Source organism: Hydractinia symbiolongicarpus, chromosome 4 (genome assembly GCF_029227915.1).
Source record: "Hydractinia symbiolongicarpus strain clone_291-10 chromosome 4, HSymV2.1, whole genome shotgun sequence".
In the NCBI taxonomy this organism is placed as follows: Eukaryota; Metazoa; Cnidaria; class Hydrozoa; order Anthoathecata; family Hydractiniidae; genus Hydractinia; species Hydractinia symbiolongicarpus.
The window spans coordinates 25,635,178-25,660,676 of NC_079878.1; the positions used below are offsets into that span (position 1 = coordinate 25,635,178).

General features: G+C 32.9%; 3 protein-coding genes and 1 long non-coding RNA gene across 4 annotated transcripts; 3 read left to right on the forward strand and 1 right to left on the reverse strand.

Moving 5' to 3' along the window:
* Positions 1–437: 437 nt before the first annotated feature.
* LOC130642047 (uncharacterized) lies at positions 438–13,765 on the reverse strand. The gene is made up of 4 exons (XR_008982534.1): positions 13,630–13,765; positions 13,421–13,523; positions 2,044–2,100; positions 438–1,860 (listed from the first exon to the last, which is right to left on the reverse strand). It is a non-coding gene; the product is annotated as an uncharacterized LOC130642047 (long non-coding RNA).
* Positions 4,193–8,548, forward strand: LOC130642041 (beta-1 adrenergic receptor-like). Its single transcript, XM_057449110.1, has 3 exons — positions 4,193–5,232; positions 5,968–6,136; positions 6,507–8,548. Exons 1-3 carry the CDS (start codon positions 4,947–4,949, stop codon positions 7,381–7,383), a joined length of 1,332 nt encoding a protein of 443 aa, XP_057305093.1. The 5' UTR covers positions 4,193–4,946; the 3' UTR covers positions 7,384–8,548.
* Positions 13,709–25,499, forward strand: LOC130642040 (adenosine receptor A2b-like). Its single transcript, XM_057449109.1, has 4 exons — positions 13,709–13,786; positions 17,342–17,695; positions 18,138–18,303; positions 24,449–25,499. Exons 2-4 carry the CDS (start codon positions 17,389–17,391, stop codon positions 25,428–25,430), a joined length of 1,455 nt encoding a protein of 484 aa, XP_057305092.1. The 5' UTR covers positions 13,709–13,786; positions 17,342–17,388; the 3' UTR covers positions 25,431–25,499.
* On the forward strand, positions 19,108–23,519 carry LOC130642039 (uncharacterized). Its single transcript, XM_057449108.1, has 2 exons — positions 19,108–21,604; positions 21,685–23,519. The coding sequence occupies exons 1-2, from the start codon at positions 21,087–21,089 to the stop codon at positions 22,859–22,861; spliced, it is 1,695 nt and encodes a 564-aa protein (XP_057305091.1). The 5' UTR covers positions 19,108–21,086; the 3' UTR covers positions 22,862–23,519.

Consider the following 25,499-nt stretch of genomic DNA (forward strand, 5'->3'; position numbering starts at 1 on the left):
ACTGGGCCACTCATATATATCGTAGCCTTATTCATACAGTAATCAGATATATAGGTTGGTAAGTGACTAGATGCTAAAAATAGGATCATAAAAACTAATTTCTAATATCACTTAACTTAACAGTGCAGTTCAAACACCAACTTAGCCTTAAAAATTGCTACGCTTGCATTGGAATAATTTTAATCTGTAAAGTACAAAGTTTCGACCGCTGCGAAATATAAAATAAAATAACGTACTGTGGTTAAAATAAACACATCTAATGGAAAACAACTTTTTAAACAAATTTAGTGACTTTAACTTTTTTCGTCAAATATTTTTGGTTGCCACATTTTTCTTATGACAATGTACCAAAATTACTATAGCTATCACAAAATTGTAAAAGTGGACCTTGCCTAAATTTATTCTTGCATTTTACCAAAATTAAGAACACAGTAATATAGTGTAACATGCTATTATATATATATCCCTTCCTAGCTAGCTATGTAATATTTATATACAATAATTTCTAACGAAAAGTCAAAGCCAGTCATTATATCATTGAAGTGTGTATTTTATTTTCAGTCGATTTCATCTATGCTCTTTTTTATATAACTAGTTAGCTATACTTTGCCAATAAATCTTTTATCAAATGCTTTTCCACGTTAATCCATGTCAAACTTGCAGATCCATATATAGCTAGCTAGCTATAGCTTACTGTAAAAAAACTTCCTTTAAGTCTTTCTATAGCTAGCTGTAATTTTTATTTCTTCTTGCCAAAGTGCACTGATAATGATAGAATAGTGTTTCGTTTTAACCATTACTTTATTCCCCACAACACAAAATGTATGGTATATGTAGCTTGCAACTTCAGAAAGCTAACCCCTAAAACCAACATCAACAATATGTCTTCTCTTGCGTCTCTTTAAAAGTCAGTAAATTAAGTTTTCTCCGATTCCAACATCTTACCCATGTCAATATACCACAAAGAGGGTTAGCAACAACATTTAAACGTGTTAATAAAAAAGCAAAACGTAAGTTAAAGTAAAAAGTTATTTGAAGAACCATAAGGCAGGATTTTGCATTTCTGCCTCTTTTCGCAGCACTAACCAGAATAGTTGTGAACAACTGACCATGAAAATTATTTGGGCTATCGAGACAAATGAAAACATGACAAAAATTTATCCCTACAAAGCGCTTCGCTAGCGCCCAGACTTGCGCGGTATGAAACTCCGTAATATGCACTACTGACGTTAGCAAAAAATCTAAAATAACCCAATCTTCTGCCTGAGTGGATTCTTCCACGGGCCTTATCGACTACTCTTATATAACACTACTTTAACGTCAATATCCTATATTAAATTGATGAAGCCATTACAAAGCACTTAGATCTTTCATGCCAAATAACTTGGAAACGAGGTGATGACATCAGTGATTTTTCACCGCGTGAGTAACTAGGGAACACCTGGGACTAATTTGGGTAAGTGGGGGCTTAAATCTAAAAGCTTGTGATAACAAGCCGAATTCGTTATCACTACACCATCTCCATCTAATATGCCAAAATGTGCAAAAAAATATGCTTTGATATCAAGTGGGAGATTTTACATTTTTTTTTATCGACGTGATTTCACAAATATTGCAACATTTTTGTACCGTGTATTTGAAATATTCTGTTCTGTTTTGAAATAATTTTGTGTATTTGAAATATTCTGCTGTGTATTTGGAATATTCTGTTCTATACTTGGAATATTTTTGTGTACTTGAAATATTCAGTTCTGTTTGTATTTCAAATATTCTGTTTTGTATTTGTAATATTTTGGTGTATTTATAATATTCTGCTGTTCTGTATTGAATCCATTTGGTCGCCGTAATTTTGCGAAGAATCTAATGGTCAAAAATAAAATGGTATTAAATAAACATGCTACACACTGCAAAAAAAGTGCAAATTAACTTTACGTGACTTGGAAGAATTTCCTTCCAAAAGGTGATATTCCTTTTAAGGAAAGCAAGATATATTCAAATGTCTTGCAACGTAGGTTTAATATAATCGACAACTAAATGCCTTACCTATTTTCCAAACAACTTGAGAAAACTATTCTAATCTCATTAATTGGAAACCTCCATCTAAAGTATTAAGAGAAGGACTTGTGAATATTTCTACATAATCTAAAGTTGCAGTTAACACACTATCACGTAAAAGGATGGTTTGTGAGCACATGCAAACTAGTTCATTTTTTTAATAGACATTTGTATTTTTGTCAAATTAGATCTTCCTGCTCACAAAAAGCTTTTTCTTGTACGTTCGCTTTAAATTACAACAATTCCTAAAGAAAGATTTTTTGAATATGCAATGCTGACTTCATAATAATTTCTATAATCTATCTTTTTTATTGTTTGTCAAAAGCAGATGGCGGAAAGGGTAAGCAAATTCTGAAAAAAATTGAGTATCAACGGGTCACTGCTGACGTCATGAAAATAGAAATAAAGATCTTTCCCAAAGTCCTTCTGCCTAAGTAAATTTTTCCACGGGCTTTTAGTGGCCTAAATTTATCAGGCTACTTTCGCGTGTCTTTCTATAACAGCTAAAATGTATATTTCCATTTTACTTTAAAGTTGCTCAAAGTTTTACAATTAATGAAGCCAGTTAGATAAGATATACTAATAAAATAAAAATACAAGTAAAAGGCTACTAAAGTTAGCCGGAGCAAGTGGAAGACGCAAATCGTCTTATCATCAGGCTCTGTTAATAGTTGAGCTACAAACAGTTTAATTATTTTGTTAAAAATGTAAAAATGTAAAATCCGATATAACACATCATAACACATCCGATATAAAAATAAGGAACGTCATTGTCAGTTTCAAGAAGGATGTTCTTTACAACCCTTTTGGATCGTTCTAAACTTATATTCATTTTAAATTTGTGGTCTAAAATTATGTTCCACAACTGTGGTCCTCTAGTTTTGATGGAATAGCCGCTAAATTTTAGAGTTGTTTTTAGTATAACGAAGTTATCTTTGGAGCACCTTGCGTCTTATTTATGCTCAATATAAGAAAATTTGTCATTAAACACTAACGGAAAGGAAGCGGTTTTTATCTTAAACATGAAATGTAAGACTTAATGGATGTTAAATTTGTAGATGTTTAAAACTCCAAATTCTTTTAATAAAAGCTCGGATGGTGTGCATCTGTCTGCACCGAGTACTATCCTACAAGGTTGTTTATACTTACTGTAGAGCTTACTTAGTTTAGACATTGCGCTTATAACTTGGAGGCCAGATAACTTGAAAACGGGACGTCATCTTCCGTGTGGGTAACTAGGGACCACCTGGCACCAAAATAATTTCCTAAAGCTGGGTGAACCCACCCGTTATAGATCAAACGGATTGATGACGCCATCAAACAACTTTGAATACCAATATCTCTGCAACTGTTCGTTTAAATGTACATGATCCTATACATTTTCTTATCAGTGTTTGAAGTTCTCCACAAAAGAGGCAACGGGTAAACAAATTCCTAAAATAATGTATATGCACTGCTGACGTCATCAAAATTTCTAAAGCAAATTCTATTTTGTCCATTGTTCCCTGTACCTAAGAGGATATATTTACTGACTTGTCGACTAGTAAAATTGAACTGAAAAAATCTTTCTAAAATGACCCTACAATTTCGTGGAAAAAAAGTTCCCTTTTATATCAAATATGAAATGAACAAAACGTTTGTCTTGAAGTATTTTACGAACTTACGGGAATGCACGAAAATAAAAACGAGTAATGTCGTCTCCCGATAAATCAACTTTATAACAGTTAGAATAAAAATAGATCTTTTTAAACTCAAACCTTTTTAATCACTTTATTTTTATAAGCTAAAATCATCCTGTTTTGGATTTAAAAAGTATAAATTAACGTTGCAAAGCACAATTTACAAGATCCTTGCTTTCATCCGAAGTTGTTTGCATAAAACCAAGATTTTTCGCACCACAATGTTATTTCAAACCCATTTATAGAGTTTATAACGCAAAGACGTTTCTAAACAATGTACAATAATATGAAATAAACATTGAATAATTACTTAAAGCAAATGTTGATTCAAATGCTTTTTTTATTTATTCAATTACATACGTTTTAACATGTAGATGTTGAAAAATATTTCTTAATATCTTTTTTATATGTTGTAATAACCAAGTCAAGAGAAGTGAGGGAAATAAATAAGCGTTGGATATGACTGAATGAAAGAGAGTATCAAGACGAGACAAGAAGAATTAGAGTGTGTACATTTAAAGAAATATATAATTCCAACACAGATAGAGAAGTTTTAAAAATACACTATAATTTTTCTAACTGCTTTTTTAATACTACGTTATTTAAGTTATGAGAAGCAAAGTTTAAACTGATATACGATATACAATATGGTTTAGATAAAGAATTGCGTTATCTTTACAACTTTAAGAACATATACACAAATAAAAAGATTTTTTACATTGAAATCTTTGATAGGACTGTATGGATAGCATGCCATTAAAACAAGATTTTAATTGAAATCAGCTTTAAAAAACACTGACTGAAGTTTTATTTTTTTAGCTTGTTTAACATGTGCAAATCATAAATCAATGAAAAAAAGTCCTAGCTTTTTCTTTATAGTTCTATTTTCTTTTAACTTTATTTTTTATACTGGCAAGTCCTTGATTGCTTTCAGCTTGGTAAACGGAGTAAGCGAGACATGACTTTCTGATATTAAATGATATTGTTTTACAGTTTTTTTTCTCCTTTGTTTTGGTCATATATATTTTTTATTAAAGAGTGAAACATACATAGTTAATATAAAAAAAGGTGTATAAAGAGATCAAAAGGTGTTACGTAGAAATATAAATATATTGAAGAAGTTACAAAACAGAAGAAATAGGAGCAAATATAGAAATTCATCTGTTCCAAAGTAATATAAAGATTTTTAAGGTGTCTATAATTGCTTTTACTATGGCTACCAATCTGGTTTGTTCCACGAGTTACACTAACATGACATCAAATGCATCGTTTGATGTAGCAACACTAAAATACAATACATCAGGAAACACATCTAAAGTAGTTTGCGTCGACATGTGTGATGGATTTCATAATGTTACGTCAGGGCAGATCGTATACGCCCTTTTCATGGTGGTTATTTTACTGACCAGCTTAATTGGAAATTTGTTAGTAGTTGTTGGTGTTTTGATGTCTCCAAGTTTGAAGAAACGAGTAACGTCAAAGTTCATTGCAAGTCTAGGTAAATACATCAATATTTGAGTTAAGATTTGAACTGTTGTTTGGAGGGTTTACGTTATTTGGAAATCTAGACAACACAGGTGGAAAGAATTGCTTAATTTTTAAGAGCGTTATGTTAAAAAAATGATTGTGAAAGTTGCAAAGCACTCGACATCCGTGCTTAAGTTAGATGGACTTACAAAAGTCACCCCGATAATTCCACATATTTTTTTCGTGGTCAAACGACAAAAATGAACTAATAAACTATTCTTGTTGTTCTTTTACAACCTCATTTGGCCATCATATTTAGGGAAAATTGGGCAGTTTGATATTATAATATGGTGTTAGTTTCGACTATCAAGTTTTGAATAAAGTACCAGAAGAAAGGTGACATATTACGAGAATGACTCTGCCTAGCAAGAAAGATGTTTCACCATATATGTGTTAATGAAAGTTCATGTAAATCCAACAATAAAACTTAGCTTACTTATTCTCTACATTAAGTTCACAATTTTTGAGTGACAAAATAAAACTTGTGTGAAAAGTGTTCAGTCTACCGCTGATACACCTATTGTAAGAATAGAACAAATCGGAGATTAAATTTCTGTTATCTTTTCGCAAATTTGGAAATCTCCATTGTACCTCCTGTAACTCTCAACACGCCTAATTTCGAACTTCTATATAACTGTCAGAAACTAAATACATCAGATCTGTTGCGGAGTAAAAACTGTGCTATCATGATTTTTTTCTCTTTTAGCTTGTTCTGACTTTTTGTACGCTGCATTGCTTATCCCATTCCGAATATCCATACAGCTACACGATTCAAGGTTTTGTCACAGTGTTGCAACTTGCTACTGGTACATAATATCTGACGTATTTTGCAATACTGCAAGTATCATGAATCTTCTTGTACTTGCGCTTGACAGGTAAGCACTCTAAGACAATTTATGACATTTTATGATAATTTATGAAGATTTATGATAATTTATAATAATTTATGATATAAAGTTGTTACCTTTTTGAGTAATTAGTTGCGCATTTTAAATTTCCTATTTACAAGGAGGTTAAAGCATAAACCTCACACAAACATCTTTTGTAACTTCGCAGTATATTGTTGAAATATTGACTTCATGAGAGCTCGTTGAAAGGACAACACGCTGATATGGGACAGTTCTATAGGGGTTAAATCTTAAAATACTGCAATTTCATCAGTCAGACACACCATATCAGTATAAGTATTTTTCGTCAATCTTCTTTTAAGAGTGATCAGTTGCCTTGTTACTTCCTACTTTTTAGATTCGTCGCCATTAAGTTTCCCTTCCGTTACACAGATTGGGTGACACAGACACGCGGGAAAAAGGTTTTAGCGTTCCTGTGGTTCTTTGCAGCTATGATGAGTTGGATAGGTATATTCGACTGGACTGGGACCGGAAGCGTTTATATAACGCGCCTTTGCGGTAATATGAACCGGACGTTTTATTTGGCTGTCTTTTTAGGCGTCTATGTGACCTCACTCATCATAATAACAATTGTGTATTTTGAGATTCTGCATATCGCTTTATCTCATATAAAATCCATCGAGAAAACATCTAGTATGCGTAAGTGGGAAAACAATAATAAAACAGGCAAACCACAGGGGAAGAAGAAAAATTTAAGTAAAAAACGAAGACGAGAATGGAAAACAACGAAGTCCTTGGCGATAGTGTACGGAACGTTTGTCATCTGTTGGCTTCCTTCATGCATCATTGTTACAATAAACAATATTGATACAAATTTCTTTTACAATTTTAAAGTGAAAAACTACAACGCATTCATGTTCACTTTTTATGCATTCATTGAAGTTCTTCCCGTTCTCAATACAGCTTTAAATCCATTTATTTACAGTTTCTCAAACAAGCAATTTCGTTCCGCCTTCAAGCGAGTTTTATATAAACTGTTCAGACGGCAACTACCTCGAGACTTCGAGAATGTATCTTTATCGTATGGCGATTCAAGAAGGAAGAAGAGTAGTTTGAGTAGTATGATAGGTGAACTTGGACGACTGAGTCAGAGAAGCAAAGTAAGTCAAAGTTCCACACATTCCAGTTTAGACATGTTTAATAATGGATTTTACCATCAGAAGTCTAGAGGATGGTCGCAAACCAGTTTAAATCCTAATGAAAGTAATTTTTAACCAACATTTTGTATATATCTATATGTGTTTTTCTAATCAACTTTTAAGTTTTCAAGCATTTATTGAACAGCTTGTATCTCAATGCTTTTAACCCTCAACCTTTCGTCATTGAGCCTGTCTCCTGTCCACTCGTTTTAGCAGCGTTGAAAAAGTTGAGCACTTTTAGATTGGAAACTTCATTTTGTTTCATACGGCAGTGTACTTTGATACCTCAAGGATTACGAGTTACGCTTAACAAAGAGCACGTCTTTAGTTCTTGTTGTGACACCAATTGACTTCGAAATCTAAGGGTAAGGGAAAATATTATTCTACATCAAAAGAATCTGTTACAGATGTATCAAGCTTTTAAATTTATATTTTTCCATCAAACATTTCCCTCCTGCTAATTCGTCCTTCGTTCGTAGACAGGGTTGGGAGGGGGGTTCACACTAGAATAAATCATGCTTATTATAAAAATAAAGCATGCTTTGACTAAAGCAAGTTGCCGGTAACATCAAAGGGAGAGTTGTAAACAAAATTTAAAACAAAGCGTTCATGTTGTTTTTCTCACATACGAATGAACTTTCACTTTCATAACACACGCTCAAAATCCTCACTTTTGATATTCAAATATTTGTGCATAATTTTTATTCTATTATTTCATGTACTTATAGCAGCTAAAGCAAAAATAAAGAGTGACTCGAAGCACTCTAAATCTTTGCTTTATTTAAAGCATGTTTAAAGGTAGTAAACATAATTTGAAAGGCATTTTAATAAAACAAAAATGCGTTCACATTATTAAGCGCGCTTTATATCGTGCTTTAAATTATAGCATGCTTAAAAAATTATAGTGTGAATCCCCCCCCCCCCCCATTTTTGGCTATACTATTTCGTCACAATAGTCTAATGTGACTAATGGCGTAAAGAAGATACAAAATTTCTACTTTCACACTTGTAAATATAGTTAGGCGATAGTAATATTTATTGCAAACCTTGGGACCTGCTTTTTTGCTCTACGACTTGTTTGAACTGGCCATATCCATTGTTTATTGTTGCTCAACGTCTCCAAAAAATGGTCATTTATTTTGATTTTAGAATGTCATGCACAACATGTTTAGAATTTTTACATTTTTTTGTCGTTATTGTATATATTTTAACATATTTTAATATAATAACTTTTACAATATAGCTCTTTTTTTAAAAGTCAGAACGGAGAGAATTGATATAACCCGCTGTACGTGGTGAGTTGATCTGTCTGGAGAAGATTGAACATTTGTTTAAACGTAAAAAAGTACGATTAAGTTCAACTTTTTTAAACAACAGAAAAATACGTTGCGTTGTCCATATATAGTAAGTTTTAAAAAAGTCTAGACCTTGTTCGTTGCAAAGAAATAACGTTTAAAATTTTTAAAGTACTGATAAACGTCAATTCTGATTTCAGCTATACGCTTTTTTATAAGCAACATAAAATATTGACTGAATCTCGGTGGTGAGTTTATTTATTTGTGCGCAGATTCTATCGTTGTTTACTGGTTGCTTGGGAAGTGCGCCAATTTAAATTAATATTCGCTTTTAATCATGTTAGTCGTATGAAAGTTGCATAAATTCAAAACAAAAAAATTTTAGAAATTATAGTTGTTTTTAACCCCTCTTTTTTGATGCTCTTTTCTTTCTGTAAACAGGGCCGGCTGTTGCGTAGAAGTCGCTTCGTCCTATAAAGGATTTGACCCCTATTATGCTTATAAGACACTGTTTAGCCGGTATCCGATATCGACACAACCTTGTCTTGTTGTAAGAACTCAAACAATTTCGCTTAGATTGTGAAACAAATATGTAAACACATTAGACAGACTGTTTGTCTAGCTTGCCCCACCCAGTCCGTATTATTCGCTGTTTCATCAAAAAAGATCGGTTGAACTCAGTCTCCCAATGAGTTGCGTGTGAGACAATTTTAAGACGAAATAAAGATGGAAATAGAAAATATTTCTCGCAAAAAAAAATTTGATGAAACAAATACGCAACTGAGCAAACAGTGGCAAGCTGTTCAAATTATACATCAGTTGGAACTCAGACAAAGTAATTTTTTTATCTTTATTATTATTTGTATTTTTTGTTCCTCAGTTTGGTGTTATTTTTCTGTGTCTTCAATTCAATAAATTCTCTTTCAAAACCATGTGTATCAATACAACAGAATGTTCCAAAAATTATTTATACACACACGTTTTTCGTAAAATTTTTCAAAGCAATACCAGGATAGATTATAGAAATTATTTTTAGGAATTTTCATTTTTAATATACATTCTCCAGCAAATCCATCTATCTCTTGGTCAGATACTTTGTCTACAAGAAGTAAACAACTAAATACAACTACTTCATCGCCTGTTATAGATCCACACCGGTACCAGACAGAAGAAAGCGTTGCTTAAAAAAACAGTATGATATAAAGCATAAATACTTTTCGCCCGTCGTACCTCTTTCCCGCATTGTTATTTCGTACCTATTCTGCGCCTGTTAAGATGAAGTTATTAATATTACATATATAGCCTCTTCAGTTCCTATTGGTACTGCTATCAACAAGGGTCCTGCGAAGGGGGTCCTAGCGCATTTAAAGCCCCATTTGAACTACGAAAATCGTGAAAGCACAGCAATCCCTCAGCTAGACAACCGCCTACGATATCAATCCTATTCTTATGCTGAGCGCTAAGCAGAAAGGATAGATTCACACTTTTGTAGTCTCTGGCATGTCTCGGCCAGGGTTTGAACCCAAGATCTCCCGCACTGGAATCGAACGAAAGAAAACAGATATAACAGCTATTTACCGGGAAAATATTAAATAAAAGTTGTGCAATAAATTCTTCTGTTCTTCTCACGTGTTAGTTTCTTACTTCTTGCAACAAAAAAGGCCCAACTTAGGTGCAGTAAGAACATAACATTAATGCTTACGAAAATAATCAATTCTAATCTATTTTTTTTTCTCAAAGTTAAGCAAATAATCATTATAGTCGTTCACTTCATGTCCATGTATCCTAAACATAGAATTTTCTTTGCAAATTTTAAGGACTTTATATTAAAAAGTAGAATTTCTGTCAACATTGAAAGCAAATATACGGCAGTTAAGATTTCACTCCTACACAAAGGATAATAAGGACTACCAATCGCTGAGAACACCTTGGATTGTTACTGTTTGCAGTATCTTCAATGTCACACAAATTGATGTAAAAAATTAATAAGAGAAAAGAGAGATGGAGAAGGTTTGGAATGACTGACATGCAGAAAGACAAGAATCCCGGAGACGCAAATTGATTTATAGCGTGTTTTCACTTGTCATACCGTAACAATTCTTTAACAAATTTGACCAGAACCATCCACTTGCCAATCACCAGAAAATGTTTTTCTTCAACATACATTCGCCAGATTTATTGGTATCAACACCTGATTCACGGGAACATTTGATTTCGCCGTGGGAAGCTAGCCAAGGAAGTTGCTATTAAACGGAGTAAGCCGTTCTTGTCGCAAAAGCGTCAGCTGTTTTAGTGGGAATGGGTCATTTTTTGTTGCAGGGTGCGTCGCTTTTACGGGAAGTGGTAGGTGTTGTGGAGTGAGTCGTTTGTTACAAAACTCAGCACAATAGTGTGCCTAGGTCTTTTTATTTGTAATTTTGATAAATTTAGATGATTTGAATACAATTGTGTTGGATTTTAATTAGTTTTCGCAATCTAGAGGTGCTAATTTCTAAAATCTCCTTCGTGCAAAACTATAGTTTACCCTAGCGGAAATACAAAAAATGCCTTCATATACCACAGCTGAGAACATTATAGCCCTTTTATAACAAGTTGTGTGACAATAAGCATTCCGATGACTGTCTCAATCGTTTGTAAAGAACGTTAAATACGAATGACTAGGGTTGAGAACTTTAACAGTGGTTTATGCGAATCCTTGGAGACTGACAGCTATTCGTTACGGAAAACACTGAGAACAACTAATCATTACTTTGAAGTCTGACAACGAACACGCAACACTATCACAAAATGTGATGTTACTTGCATTGATAAGATTCGGCATGACTTTTTTTACGTTATTTCAAACAAACCCCGTTGACAAGACAGTGAGTGTAACGTTTGATTGATAATTTAGAGGAAATGAAAATATTCAACTTGAAAATATTCAATATGGAAGAAAATAACATTTTTTAAAGTTTTATTCTATATTAAAAAAATCGTATGCACACCAACGCATGTATTAAAGTTAAGAAGACAGTGAGTGCACTTTTAAGTGTAGTTGTTATATATTACTGTACTCAATGTTTATCAATATTTATAACAAACTATGGAAACTGTAAAATTAACAATGAGAAGTAACCACACATTACCGATGACTCTAAAAACGGTTTGTATTTACCTAAAAAATGGCTTTCTGCTGAAAGCCAATAATCTAACAAGTTTCACTTCCACTTAAATGTGACATTCTTGTCATACCTTCAGAGCTTTCATGAACAGCTATTAAATAAATACGAAAACAGAAGAATTGCGTTTGTTTGTATAACGTAGATGGCATGATTTTATGTTCTGAAAAACATCAAGCATACTTAAAAAGAAGCCGACAGAGAAGTTAGATGAAAAGCAAGATTTTGTTAAGGAAGGTTTATGATCTTTTTGAGTTGAGAGAGAGCCAGCATCTGATGTGATTTTTCTAAATGGATATTGCGGTTATGAAATATATACTGCTGAATGACAAGTACCGAAACTGATGTTTATTTAAATTTATCAAATTTGTTGTTTTGTTTATTGTTGTTTTTATATGTCTAACGTGGCCAGCGCTAATGTGAATATTTTTTTTTTCTTTGAAATAGACAGCTAACTGCAGTATTTCAATTATACACGCTGTTCTATAAGCAACCCTCTGACCCAACAAAATTTTAGTCCGGTCGCATAATTTTCTTTAATAGGGTTAACTGGTGCATAGCTGTTGCTTTTAAACTTTCTAACGAATCAATTTTAAATTAATTAAGCTAGCCTGTCAATTGTAATCTCTCTTTAGTTTCATATTTTTCGTGTAAAACTTTCATCTAAGTTTACATTTTTTTATTTTTATTGTTTTACTCTCTTAAGGCTGAGCTGTTTAAGAAATCTGTACCTTGTATAAAAAAAGCTTGGAGTTGTATAGCGTGCTAAATTTTACCAGAAAGTTGAGAATTTTCAGTTTGATTTAAGCTTAATCAAAATTAAAATTGCCTTCTTGAAGTGAATATCATATTTTAACACAAATAAATATAAATCATTTTTTATACTTATATTTATTATTAATATTATTATTATTATTTGTTCTTAGAATTTTTTATTACTTTTGTTTTTATACATCTGAAATCTCGCGAAATGCGATAATATTTCATGCATACGATAATGTAAATCTGACACGCATTGTGACCGGTATAATTTTTGAGTGTCATACTAATCTTTTGTTACTATAAAGATCAAAATACGTGACACAATTTTTTGCACAACTTTTGTCGCATGCGACATAAGGTACTGTGGGTGAATTCTAAATTACGCAAAAACATTGATGCGATATGCTTTCGGAAGCTAAAGAAGGAGATAACATAACAAATTTTTTTTGTCGCTTTTATTTTGTTCTTTACTGTTTTATTGCTTTCTCACATTTTCGCTCCCATTTTACGTTTCTTAAAGGTTTTTATAATTTACGCTGCTGTTTTAGCCTCAAAATAAACGTCTATATCACATCCTTTTCTTGGCATTTAGCGCGCATTACACCTATTACCAAAAACACGGACACATATTTATTTTCAGAGTTTCTGACTCTACGACAGAACGCTGAGTTTATCTGGTGATAATATAGGTCACTAATTCCAATATAACCAAAAACGTTTTCTTAACAATCGACAAGCCTTACCCTATAATCCGTGTAAATGTCAGAACTCCTCGGTTGATAGCTCTCCACCGGAGCGTACTGATAATACACAATTACCGCTTAATAGTAAATATCCCTTCCTTTTTTTGCTCTTTTGAGGTTAAAAAATGTTATATCATACAAAAAGTAATACCTTTCCTATGATATGACAGTCATTATTGACAGATACTTCAGTAAATATATCAAAGCCTCGCAATGTTGCAACCTACACCATTTGCGTCATAATCCTGTTATACCTACAAAATATAAATCCTTTTCTATCTATACATACATGTTTATTTATAATATATATATAACTTGACTAATTAATGTAGAATAACTATTAATATATTTCAAACATACCGAACCTGGATTAACATACTTGCATTTACATGCAGAATATAATTAAGCGATATAACAGCATCCGAAGCAGTAGGTATAACAGATGAATTTTACTTTCTGTCGAATTGGTTGCTAGAGATTTGACAGAGAAAATTATGATTTGAGGAATTGGATGCCAGTAAGTTGAAAGTATTTTTAAATTGTGACTTTGAGGAAAAACATCATTTTTGTTTTTGTTTTTGTTTGTTGATTGTTGCTTGTTATTGTTGGTTGGTGTTGTCGTCAGTTTTTAATATTATTGATTCTGTTCGAAAAATTTAAATTTCTTATATATTTTTATCTTCTTATGTCACATCAATTTGACACATTGGTGTGACGTCACAGCTACTTATTTGTCAGATTTGAATGAAGTAAGCAGGTTGAGTTGATAGCTAAAAGTGAATATAATATGCGTTGACGGTTGCACTTTATTATCTTGTTTTTATTAAAATTTAGACATTGTATATATGCTCTTTTACGTCATATTGCTCAACAGAGAAAACTTTGATGCCAAATTTAATAATCTTGTAATGGCTGTGTGATTAATTCTTTTACGCAATGATTTATGAAATTTGATCGGCTAAACTTTTTTTTTCATTGGAACAGAATTTGATTGCATTTAGTTTATGAAGCCAGCTTTTTAGATTAATTGAGTTGGCTCAGTTACGCAGGATGAAATTTGTCTTATTTTGAAGGCAGAGCGGGCTAGCTCGCTTCAACATGTCTATTATACAAAGAAAGTTTCATCTTAAGAAAAACGTATAGTATTGTTGAAAAAAGTGGCTCAAAACAAACAAACATGGTGGGTTTCAAAAAAGAGAATAATAAATTTCTAAACGACTTAATTCTTAATCTTATAATCTGTTAGATATAACATTCTTTTTGTTTCTCCACATGCGACTCAATAACTGAACAATGCGTGTATGTTCAAGTCGATGCATGAAACCAGTGGGAGAAAGTAGATGACATATTTTTTATTTAAATAATTTTTGTACGAGAATAAGCTCGTTAGCTGTTTATATTGTTGGGTTAATGAGTCGAATGATTTGTCTTGCTGTGTTCTGACATGCTAGATAGCTTATCTACCGCCCCCTTTTTATTACCGATAAAAAATGTAGCGCCTTTTCAATTTTTTTAAATGCTTTTAAACGACAATAAAGAAAAAGGAGAAGCTTGAGTGAGTGCACAAAAGTCGTTTTTGTTACACCGACATTGTCTCAATGGCTTCGTCATTGTCACATCGTTCCGTGGGGAAATTTTTAACGTACTCTAAATTTTCAACAAAGAAATTGAATCTAATAGAAAATAATTTGTTCACAGTAACAGGATAAAATTTCGTCATCCATTGGTTAATAGCTCACATTGTCATATTTTATAGCTAAGAAGAGCAAATCATCGGATACAATCTCCAGACTGGAACTTTCACTTTGTAATAATATTGAGAAATCCTTCTTCAAGATTACGTGAACATGGAAACTAACGAATTAAAATTCATTGTTCATGTCTCACTACTTATAAAAGATGTCTTTTATGTATCAACCCACACTTTCATGTCATTCATTTTCAAAAAACACTTATATGGTTAAAAGAATATATAATAGAATCATGAAGAAGATAAAAGAAGTTTTCAGTGGTTAAACTTTGTTACATCAACTTACTGTATAGCTGTTGCTTCTACCTTTCTTGATGGTGGTGTTGTTGTCTATTTTTTTATTGATTGTGCATGTATGTGTATGTTTTTATTTTATATACTTTTAAGTTTGGTTTAGTGTTAATTGTTAGCATAAGGTTGATTAATTGTTTTAGCAGATGGAGAGGACAATATAGAGAGTACGAAGGCCTAAACATGCTTATTGCTAACTTAGAACTTTTTGAAATATAAGACATTCAGATTGACTAAAACGCTATCAAATTCTAAAATTAAACTGAGTTAGAGTGCAGAAATAGTGTTTCCAGAGCCATCTAAGCTGAAAAAAACTGAAGTGGTAATTTCCCCGGCTCCTCAGTTTCGTCAGATCTGTAGTTCTCTGGTTATCTAGATAATTATTACTATTCACGAGACGTTTTTTGTTTTGAAAAGAGATGGTTGTCTATTGCGTGCTCTTGATCGCTATGTCGATTTTTTTTAAATATTTCTGAAGAAAGAAAAAGTGTTGCAACAAGGACTAACGAAAAATTCAATGAAATATTTATTTGAAAAAAACAACAATAGAAAATATTCTGAGTTGATTTTGGTTTAGTAAGGATGGCAGCTGTGTTTTCGATTTGAAATCTGAAAAGTCAATTAAAAATATATATTATCGCTTCGTTTTATTTGCCAAATGTATTGCTTGCTTTGAATTTGTTTGAGAATAAATTTTAAAACATGCAAGAAAATCATTTTTATTTCATATAACTTAGAAATATTTCGTGAAAAGTGAAAATGATGAAAGTCTTGAGAACGGAATTTATAAGAATAATTTATGTTGCTTATATGGTTAGTATTTATATTACTACTGTGGAGGTCTTGAAACTACGAAAGAAAGTTTCTTTTGAATGTTATTACTATGAAATTTGCAAAGCAAAAGCTTAAGGATAAGTTATGAGGATCAAAGTAACTCACTTTTCAAAGAAAGATGGGTGAAAAATTGCTTTCTGGCGTTTTATACATTGGTAAAAATTGATGCTTGACATATATGCGTTTCGGACACAGAATACAAAGTTTGTAAAAATTTTCAAGAGTTAAATTGAAATGGATACTCTTAAAACTTCCTTATTTTGTTTCTTGTATTTGTAGACAAGAAAGATTATGCGCTTCCATACTATTTTGTATCGCGTGTTTTATGAAAAATCGGTCTTCGATGGAAAGGGCACGTAAAAATATGATATAACTTAAACACAATTTTTTGGTTCTTTAAGTAGGTTGATCTGGTTAGGTCTGCCAACACACAAAAAAACAACAGCAAGAAAGTTTTTGCGGCCTAAGATTATAGTCATGTATTTTTATTTGTTCAGCCCAAAACTGTTCTTATTTTGCTCTTAAAATTTTTAACACTTTTGATTAAACTTATAGTACTTCTGAAATGTTAATATATATATAAAAGTTTTGCACAATCACCACATCTGATTCAGTGAAAAATTCTGCCCTAAAAGATATTACATGTTTGTTGTGTTTCTCAGCAAAAAATAGAAAATCAATAAAATTAAGCCTTAATTGTTCCAAATTGTTCTTATTTTTCAGCCATATCATGTATGCCTTACAGCATTGTTTTTATAAAAACAAGTAGCTCGAGAAAATTTAACAAAATAGAACAGGGAAATAACATTTTTCAAGTCACATGTTATGTACACAAACATCTATATTTGCACACCCTTCGTTGTCCCTCAACAAAAACTATAACAACCTTAAATATGTTTGCTTAAAATTTGCTGACTTTATAAACTAGATCACGTGAGGAATTGACATGAACGACATGTTGGAAGAGAAAATTTTTTTCATGTTTTTGAGCATAAGAAAGTGAAATACTATAATATATAGTCTTAATTATTAGTTTTTACTTCGCATCAGATGCTGTTACTTGTATTTGGAATTTTATTTTTCTTCTAGCTAAACTCTGGTTAAATTATTAGCGACTGCTGGACATTTTTCACTTAAAATGCTTTTACATATGTTCTAATGTTTTGTTCAATTTGTAATTCCATATTTACTTTCTAGATGTGAGAAGAATTTAAAGTAGAAATTCGAATTAAAAAGTTTTTACAATGAGTTTAGATGATTTGTTTTACTTAAATACCAATGATGACAACATTGACACAATTCCTCATATAGGAAGGTACAAAGTAGCTTTCCATACTGATGTTAACCAATCACTTATCAACACGTCGTCCCCAGTATTACCAGATGAGTGCGACATTGCGAAACTTGGATCATTAGAAAATGTTGCCTACTTTTGCTTCATGTTGCTAATCTTACTGGCTAGCATTATTGGAAATTCATTGGTTGTCATGGCATCTGTATTGTCGAAGCAATTACGTCATCGTGTGACGGTGTATTTTATAATTAGCTTAGGTAAGATTTTAATCCATATTTGTTTTTGTTTTGATTTTTAATTTATATTTACTGCGATTAATTTTGTTTTTCTATGAGGACAAATATACTGAGCTAGGTAGCTAAAATACTAAACACAACTTTCGAAACACACAGCATATCGTGACATCGTGATATCTGCAACCTTTTGAACCATGCTACAAAATTTCTTTTAATACCCCCCTGACCTAGCTAGACCTATAATCACTTTAAATGTTTTTTAAAGTATGAAACAAATGGCATAGCTTCTTCTATCCTCCATTTTGTGAAAATCGCAGTGGATGTAAAAACAATAATTTTGCTAATGTTAGGCACGGAAAATTTGCATTTTTTATCTTACAATGAAAAAAAAAACTGAAACGATAAATATTTATTAACAAAAATTATATGAAGATATGATAACTAATCGATGACCTCTTTTTAGCAATTTCTGATCTGGCATTCGCAGTTTCACTTATTCCATTCAATATTTCGATGAAAACATATTCAAGATTTTGTCACAATCGCGCTTCATGTCATTGGATGATAGCTAGTGATGCATTTTGTAACGTAGCCAGCATCTTGAATTTGTTTTTAATCGCCATTGACAGGTAATTATTTTCTCATTCAATCATAGCAATTCCTAACACCTTTTACCAGAACGTTTAAAGTTTGGTGCAAAATTTATGTCCTTTTTTTGGAAGAAATCAAGGATAAATCGTTGTTATAATCTTCTTCACTGAACAATCTTTAAAAGCGTAAGAAAAATGCAAATCTATTTTAAACTCAAAGCAGCAGCCAAATTGTCCTACTTATTGTTTCTAGTAATTTGATAGAGAATGGTGTAACACTACCAAATTGAAATATTTACCTCCCTCAAAGATATAACGTAGTCAATTTCAGAAATAGCTTTAGATTTACTAGAGTGCGTGTTTTCGACATTTTAACGATTTATGTAAATTGATGCAGGGTTATCTAGTAAATAGGCCACGTAAGACGCGCTTTTACACCCTTTCTTGCGAAAATCGCAATTGTTTAATGACACGGAAAACCGCTTGAAAAAAAAACGCGAGTAAAGGGCGTTTTTGGCCTATGACGTCATCGAAATTTTTTAGAAAAGTTGAATTCTGCGTTTTACTTTACATATAATGATATTACGGAGTTTCATACCGCGCAGGTCTGGGCACTAGCGAAGCGCTTGTAGGGACAAATTTTTATATCCCCCGCAGAGTGTAAGACATTTACTAAGAAAAACATGCAGCATGCAGACAATTATTCACTTTTTCCTTTGTATTTTTGCTTTTTAAACTGGTGCGATACATTGATAGCAGTCAAAACAGAAAGAAACCTTATTTTTAGTAGCTAGTTACATCACAAGTTTTAATATTGTCTTAACCCTATTCGGTCCGGGGGGGGGGGGGGGGGGCGGATTCCGCCCCCCCCTGACGGTTTTTTTTTAATAACTCCTGATTGCTTTGTTATATGGCTATGATACTTACTGAGTTTCAACATTTATCTATTAGACACCTGCATGCTAATTTTTTAGGTCCCATACCTTTCAGAGGCTTTGATATTGGCCATTACTCGAAACTACCCCTAAAAATCTCTATGAAATCCTTATAATGGGAAAAATATAATAACTCCTGTTAGGATTATCCTTAGAACTTGAAACTTGAAACACAACTTTGTTTCATCAAGAAGAATCATTTTGAATAATTTGAACACGTGACTAATCCGATTTCCCGATTTTGTCGGATTTTACCCGAAAATCGGAAAAAAACGGATTTTCGGGCAATTTTTGGCAATTTTTTATCCGATCCATGTAAAAACCGGAAGATATGTTAAATAACTTTTATTTAGCTTTCAGAAACTTCAAACAGAATGTAAAAATTCGCTCTAGAACAAAAGTAATTATATTTTAAGCAGATAGTGGCATTTTTAACAATTTTCAAGCTTCTGATGACGTCACAGAAAATGTGCTGACGCAAGCAAATTTTTTTTGGCGCCATTTTGTTCCTTTTATGACGTACTATAAGTGTGCCAAGTTTGATTCAATTTGAACAACCCTATAAAAAGTTATTGAGGGGGGGGCGGAATCCGCCCCCCCCCCGGTCATAGTATGTTCGAAAAACCCCGGACCGAATAGGGTTAAAAATATCACAGTGCTGATCAAGGAGGGATTGCTAGCATGTCATTCAAGATTTATATAGCTACTAGTACAGCGAAAATAATGTAGCTCATTAAACAGATACCTAGCTAGCTATAATATCAAAAACACAATTCCAAAAGTTCTTATTTTGTGTTTGCTAGAAACTTTATTTAACTAACCAGGGCTGGGATACCTACATTTTTTATACCAAATTGTCAAAAACTGGCTGTATCTGTCTGGATGTAGTTTTTGCTAGCTTGGGGTCACACTGGGTCGCTCATATATATCATAGCCTTATTCATACAGTAATCAGATATATAGGATCAAGTGCCCAGATGCTAAAAATAGGATCATAAAAACTCATTTCTAATATCACTCAACTTCAAGAAATATCAAACAGTGCAGTTCGAACACCAACTTAACCTTAAAAATTGCTACCCCTCAATTTTGCGTTGGAATAATTTTAATCTGTAGAGTACAAAGTTTCAACCGCTGCGAAATATAAAATAAAATAATATAATGTGGTTAAAATAAAAAAATTTAATGGAAAATAACTTTTTAAACAAATTTAGTGACTTTAACTGTTTTCGTCAAATATTTTCGGTTGCCAATTTATTCTTGCATTTTACCAAAATTAAGAACACAGTAACACAGTGTAACATGCTATTATATATATTTCTTCCTAGCTAGTTATGTAATATTTATACACAATCATTTCAAACGAAAAGTAAAGCCAGTCATTACATCATTAAAGTGTGTATTTTATTTTCAATCCTTTTCATCTGTGCTCTTTTTTATATAACTAATTAGCTATACTTTGCAAATAAATCCTTTATTAAATGCTCTTCCACGTTAATCCATTTCAAACTTACAGATCCATATAGACGAATTTCCGTGTGACGTCACATAACCAGTTCCCAAGCCTCTGCGCAAATCGACAGGCAAAATGGCAGGCAAGATAGTAAACAAATAGGGTAATTGCTTATTAAACGATCGTTTTAAATCGCTTAAAAAGTAAACAAACCTTTCGATCGAAACTTGCACTACCATTATGAACTCCGTTACTAAGATTTTAATGATATTCTCCATCGCGGGCTTTTATTCTCGACCATTACTTCGGCTTGTCAAGCCTACACACCAGGAGTACGCGAGTAAGCAAGTCCTGCATTGTGTTCGACTAAATAGCTGCGTTTAAACTGCGACGTTTTTATATCCTTGCCTTGGGTAATTGATACAGCCCAAAATATGTACGCGAGGTATAAACACAGACCAAGAGTTGTACAGAGTATAATGCAACAAAACGAAAGCGGCCGCCTCGTGGTCTTCACTTCCAATATGTCGACCGAATACTTCTCGAAATTAGTAAGTGAAGATAAACAGCATTATTCAAAAAAACTCACGCTTGCCAACGGAACACTCCTACGCGACCCTTTTTCACTGAAGGGAGAAGATTGGAGCGACGATGTATCATTGCTACCCGATGTTACGCATATGGATTTGTATGTCTATCTCATCCATACACCCAGTGAATTTACAAATGAATCTTTGAAAGCTTATAAATCCTTAGAAGCTTACAACTTTTATCTTTCTGGGCATGTTCAAGATGTTTATTGCCACCTCTTGAAAGACGTTGAATTTTGCTACATTAAATCCTCCGTACTACCTAGTCAGAGACAAGGACAAAAGCAAAAACTATATGATGTATGGATCATTTTACACACAAGTGGATGGGTACTTTCAGCAAATTGTACCTGCGTTGCTGGGTAAAAATTCACATTAGCTTTCCTTCTTCACTAACAATTTTTTTTCTTTTTGAAGTGACTAATAAAATTTTTACTTTTAGCCTTGGCTCGGCATGCAGTCATGTTGCTGCCCTTTTGTTCAAACTGGTTGCTTGTGCTACATTGGAGTTAAACAAAAAAGCTTGCACAAGCAAATTATGCTCATGGAAAAAATCTAGAAAAAGAGCACACCCTGCACCTCTGAAGCACATAAACTTCAAAAGACCAAAAAAAAGCGAAGTCCTGCCTACTATAGACGAACCTTTTGAAGGTGAATTGAAAGGATTCACATCAGTGGATCCCTTGAAATTCGTAACAGAAGAGGAAAAACAACAGTGGATTTCACTCAGTCAAATTGCTCCAGATGCAGTTGTACTTAAAAATATAAGTCTGGATTTAGGTGAAACAACACACCATGATGATAGCGAAACAGAAACTGCGGATGAAAATGAAAAAAACATTCTTCCTGAACCATTGACATACATATACGACTCCGCTGCCATAAATAAAAATGAAATAGAAATAAATAACATTGCTCAAAAAAATTACAATCAATACAAATCCTCGTGCTTTGATATACAGTTTGAAAACTTGAAAAAATTCACAGAAGCTCAAAGCCTTAGCGACAAATGGATGCTACATCGAGCTGGGCGAATAACAGCTTCAGTTTCAAAACTTGCCTTCACTTCAGATTTGAAAAAAACAAAAACGTTAATTGAGACCATCATGCAATATAAAGAGCCTGTTGACGTTGTTGCAACAAGATATGGGAAAAGAATGGAGAATAGAGCTCGTTCAGTATATGAACAACATGTCAAACAACACCATGTTGATCTCCAAGTTGTCACAACTGGACTTCATATTGATCCAAACTTTCCATATCTTGCAGCAAGCCCTGATGGATTAGTGAAGTGCAAATGTCATGGTCAGAGTTTAGTTGAGATCAAATGCCCATTTAAATATAAAAAAAGTTTGAAGCTATGGAGAAACGATAAAAATTGTCCCATTGATAAAGCTGGGAAATTCAAAAAAAATCATGCTTATTACTTCCAAGTACAACATCAAATGTTAGTCACTAAAATGAATTATTGTGACTTCTTTGTTTTTTCACAAGGAAAGCAAGAAAATGATACTTTTCTGATCAGGGTTACAAAAAATGAACCATTTTGTCGGAAACTTCGTGAAAAACTGGCCATTGTATTAGGTTTTGTTACCAGAGCTTGTCACTCGGAAAAGTGATCCCAAGTTACTAAATGAAGAAAAGGTGTATTGCATATGCAGAAGACCATCCTTCCCACCTATGATTGGTTGTGACAATTTAGGCTCATGTGACATAGAATGGTTCCATTATTCTTGTGTGAAGATAACAAGAGCACCGAAAACTTGGCTATGTTCTACCTGTCAGAATAATATTAAAAAAAAATAGTGTGTCACATTATATCAAAGTAATATATGTAATATAATATAACAATATGTTAGTTGTGTGCGAAGTATCAAATTCTCTGTAATAATATATGTTATATAATGCCTTTGTTCAAGTTCACCAAAGCACATATAACGATAAACACATCGTCCAATAAATCTACTTGAGTGATAGGTATGGTTGTGTTCAAAATTTCAAACTTTCTCAAACGTCCAATAACTCTCTCAATGTGGATTCGAACATTGGCTATTTTTCGAGATCGATCTACATCCATTGCTGACATTTGTTCCTTCCCTCTGGTAAATTAGGTATTTTTAATACCACGCCTCGTGTTGCCAACTCTTGCTCGATAAGGAATCCTCGATCAGCCAAAACAAGATCTCCATTTTCGACTAAATCCAAAAAACCACTTTTTATTGTTATTTCCTTATCAGAGACTCTACCTCCCCATCCTTCTGATAGGAAACTAACACTTCCTGTTGGAGAACATGCAACCAAATACTTGATGGTATTAGTATTCTTGTAATTAGACCATGTCTGTGCTCTGGCATTGAGATTTAATGGACGTTGTATGAATATCTCAGTGCAGTCAATGATGCAGCGACAACTTAGGTACTTTTTGAAACACTTCGGCATATGCTTACGTATAGCTTCCTTCTCAGGCCACACAATTAAAAAAAGTAAAGATTTTGATAATACTTTAAGCAAGCTTCGATAAATTTTGGTGACCATTTTGCATGTAATTCCAAACCTGAAAGCGATATCTTTGTTATACAAGCCAAGTTTCAATTTTACCAGGACAACAACAAGGTGATCTTTCGGTGTCAATATTCTGCTGATACGTTTCATTTTATTTTTGATAATTGCAAATACCCAGTTGAAGCGTGCTTGGTCCAATCCAGTATAAAAATAAAAATAATTTTTGTGACTTTTCAAATGTCCATAATTTAGTTGGAATTTTCTTGACAAATTGTTTTTATTTTTTAACTGATGGATTTCAGCCATCCTGTTGACAAGTTCATTTTGGATGCTACAGTATTTTCGAGTCACTTCCTTGATGTTATTTTCTTTTTCTTTCACAACATTCTCTATTTCTGTCACTTTTTGTTTTAATTTTTCAATCTCCATATCTTGTGGGCTTAGCTCTTCCTCCTCTGGTTCCAAAACTTCACTGGGCTCTTCCACAACAGGAAGATTTGAGCGCTGCTTAACTCTCAGACGTGCACGTTGGAATCGATCCTGTTTCTCTTTCTTTTTTTCCTCACTCATTTTTTTACCAGGACAACAACAAGGTGATCTTTCGGTGTCAATATTCTGCTGATACGAAATTCAAAGCACAATTTTTTTTTTAAATGAAAATATTTTATTTCGTCTTGCATGAATATTATTTGTCACTTTTTTAGATTTGTTGCTATCACCATGCCTTTCCGCTATTCGTACGTTCTAACTGTAAATCGAGCAAAGAAACTGATAGCTGCTGTTTGGATCTTCTCAGCTATTTGGAGTTTCGTTGGATTTTTTAAATGGAATAATGATGAATCGAACACAAACACAGATAGTGTGCTCAGTGTACAACTCACAAGCTTCTGCTTAAACAAAAATTATTATTATTATGCAGCTTCCTATTTTGGTATTTATCTGCTACCATTATTAATTATGAGTGTGACGTATTTAATTATTCTGCAAGTTGCTTTGATACAAATACAGGCAATCGAGTCAACACATGTCGAGTTACAAAGTAGCACATCCACAATAGACGTGTGTACCACTGAAGAATTACGTCATCGCCAAATGACCAATGATATTGAAAGACATAAAAAGGCGCAACAAAGAAAGCGAAGGAAGGAACTTCATGCAACAAAATCCGTGGCGATTGTCTACTTTGCTTTTCTCCTATGTTGGTTTCCAAATTGTGTTATAAATTTAATAATCATGTTCAACAGCTCGTACTTTCCAGAACTGAAGAAAACAAATCAGACATTGTTTTTGTTTATTTATTATTGTTTTATTCAAATCTTACCTATGGTGAACACAATGATAAATCCAGTTATATACAGTTTTTCAAACAAGCAATTCCGAACCGGCTTTCGATCTGTATATAGAAGATTCCTCACAAAGTTGGAATCCCCAGAAAGCTCTTACGAATCAAGTAGGCGAGACACGCGTGGTTTAAGTCTTGCTCATCCAATGTCACCAACGTCACTGAGTAGTAGTTCACAAAGTTCGCAGTCGTTAAATAGCAGTCGATTCCGTTTTAAGTGGTCACCTATGTTCAGCAGAAAGATTTCTGATCAAAACAATGCAAGCGGCGCTTTCCATAATGACAGTGTGGAGATCGAAAGTAACTCGAAACGTAACAGCACAATACTGTGGAAATCAAGTTAAATATTTATTTATAATTAATTTATTTTTTATTACATTATAATTAGAAAAATGCTTTTAAAGAAACTTGAA

Excerpts from the sequence above, each read along its gene's own strand:
- LOC130642041 (XM_057449110.1), top strand. The coding sequence starts at position 4,947 with ATGGCTACCAATCTGGTTTGTTCCACGAGTTACACTAACATGACATCA. Across the intron at positions 5,233-5,967 it reads AAAGTTCATTGCAAGTCTAG|CTTGTTCTGACTTTTTGTAC; the intron begins GTAAATACATCA and ends TTTCTCTTTTAG. Across the intron at positions 6,137-6,506 it reads CTTGTACTTGCGCTTGACAG|ATTCGTCGCCATTAAGTTTC; the intron begins GTAAGCACTCTA and ends CCTACTTTTTAG.
- LOC130642040 (XM_057449109.1), top strand. The coding sequence starts at position 17,389 with ATGAGTTTAGATGATTTGTTTTACTTAAATACCAATGATGACAACATT. Across the intron at positions 17,696-18,137 it reads GTATTTTATAATTAGCTTAG|CAATTTCTGATCTGGCATTC; the intron begins GTAAGATTTTAA and ends ACCTCTTTTTAG. Across the intron at positions 18,304-24,448 it reads TTTTTAATCGCCATTGACAG|ATTTGTTGCTATCACCATGC; the intron begins GTAATTATTTTC and ends TCACTTTTTTAG.
- LOC130642039 (XM_057449108.1), top strand. The coding sequence starts at position 21,087 with ATGTACGCGAGGTATAAACACAGACCAAGAGTTGTACAGAGTATAATG. Across the intron at positions 21,605-21,684 it reads AATTGTACCTGCGTTGCTGG|CCTTGGCTCGGCATGCAGTC; the intron begins GTAAAAATTCAC and ends TTTTACTTTTAG.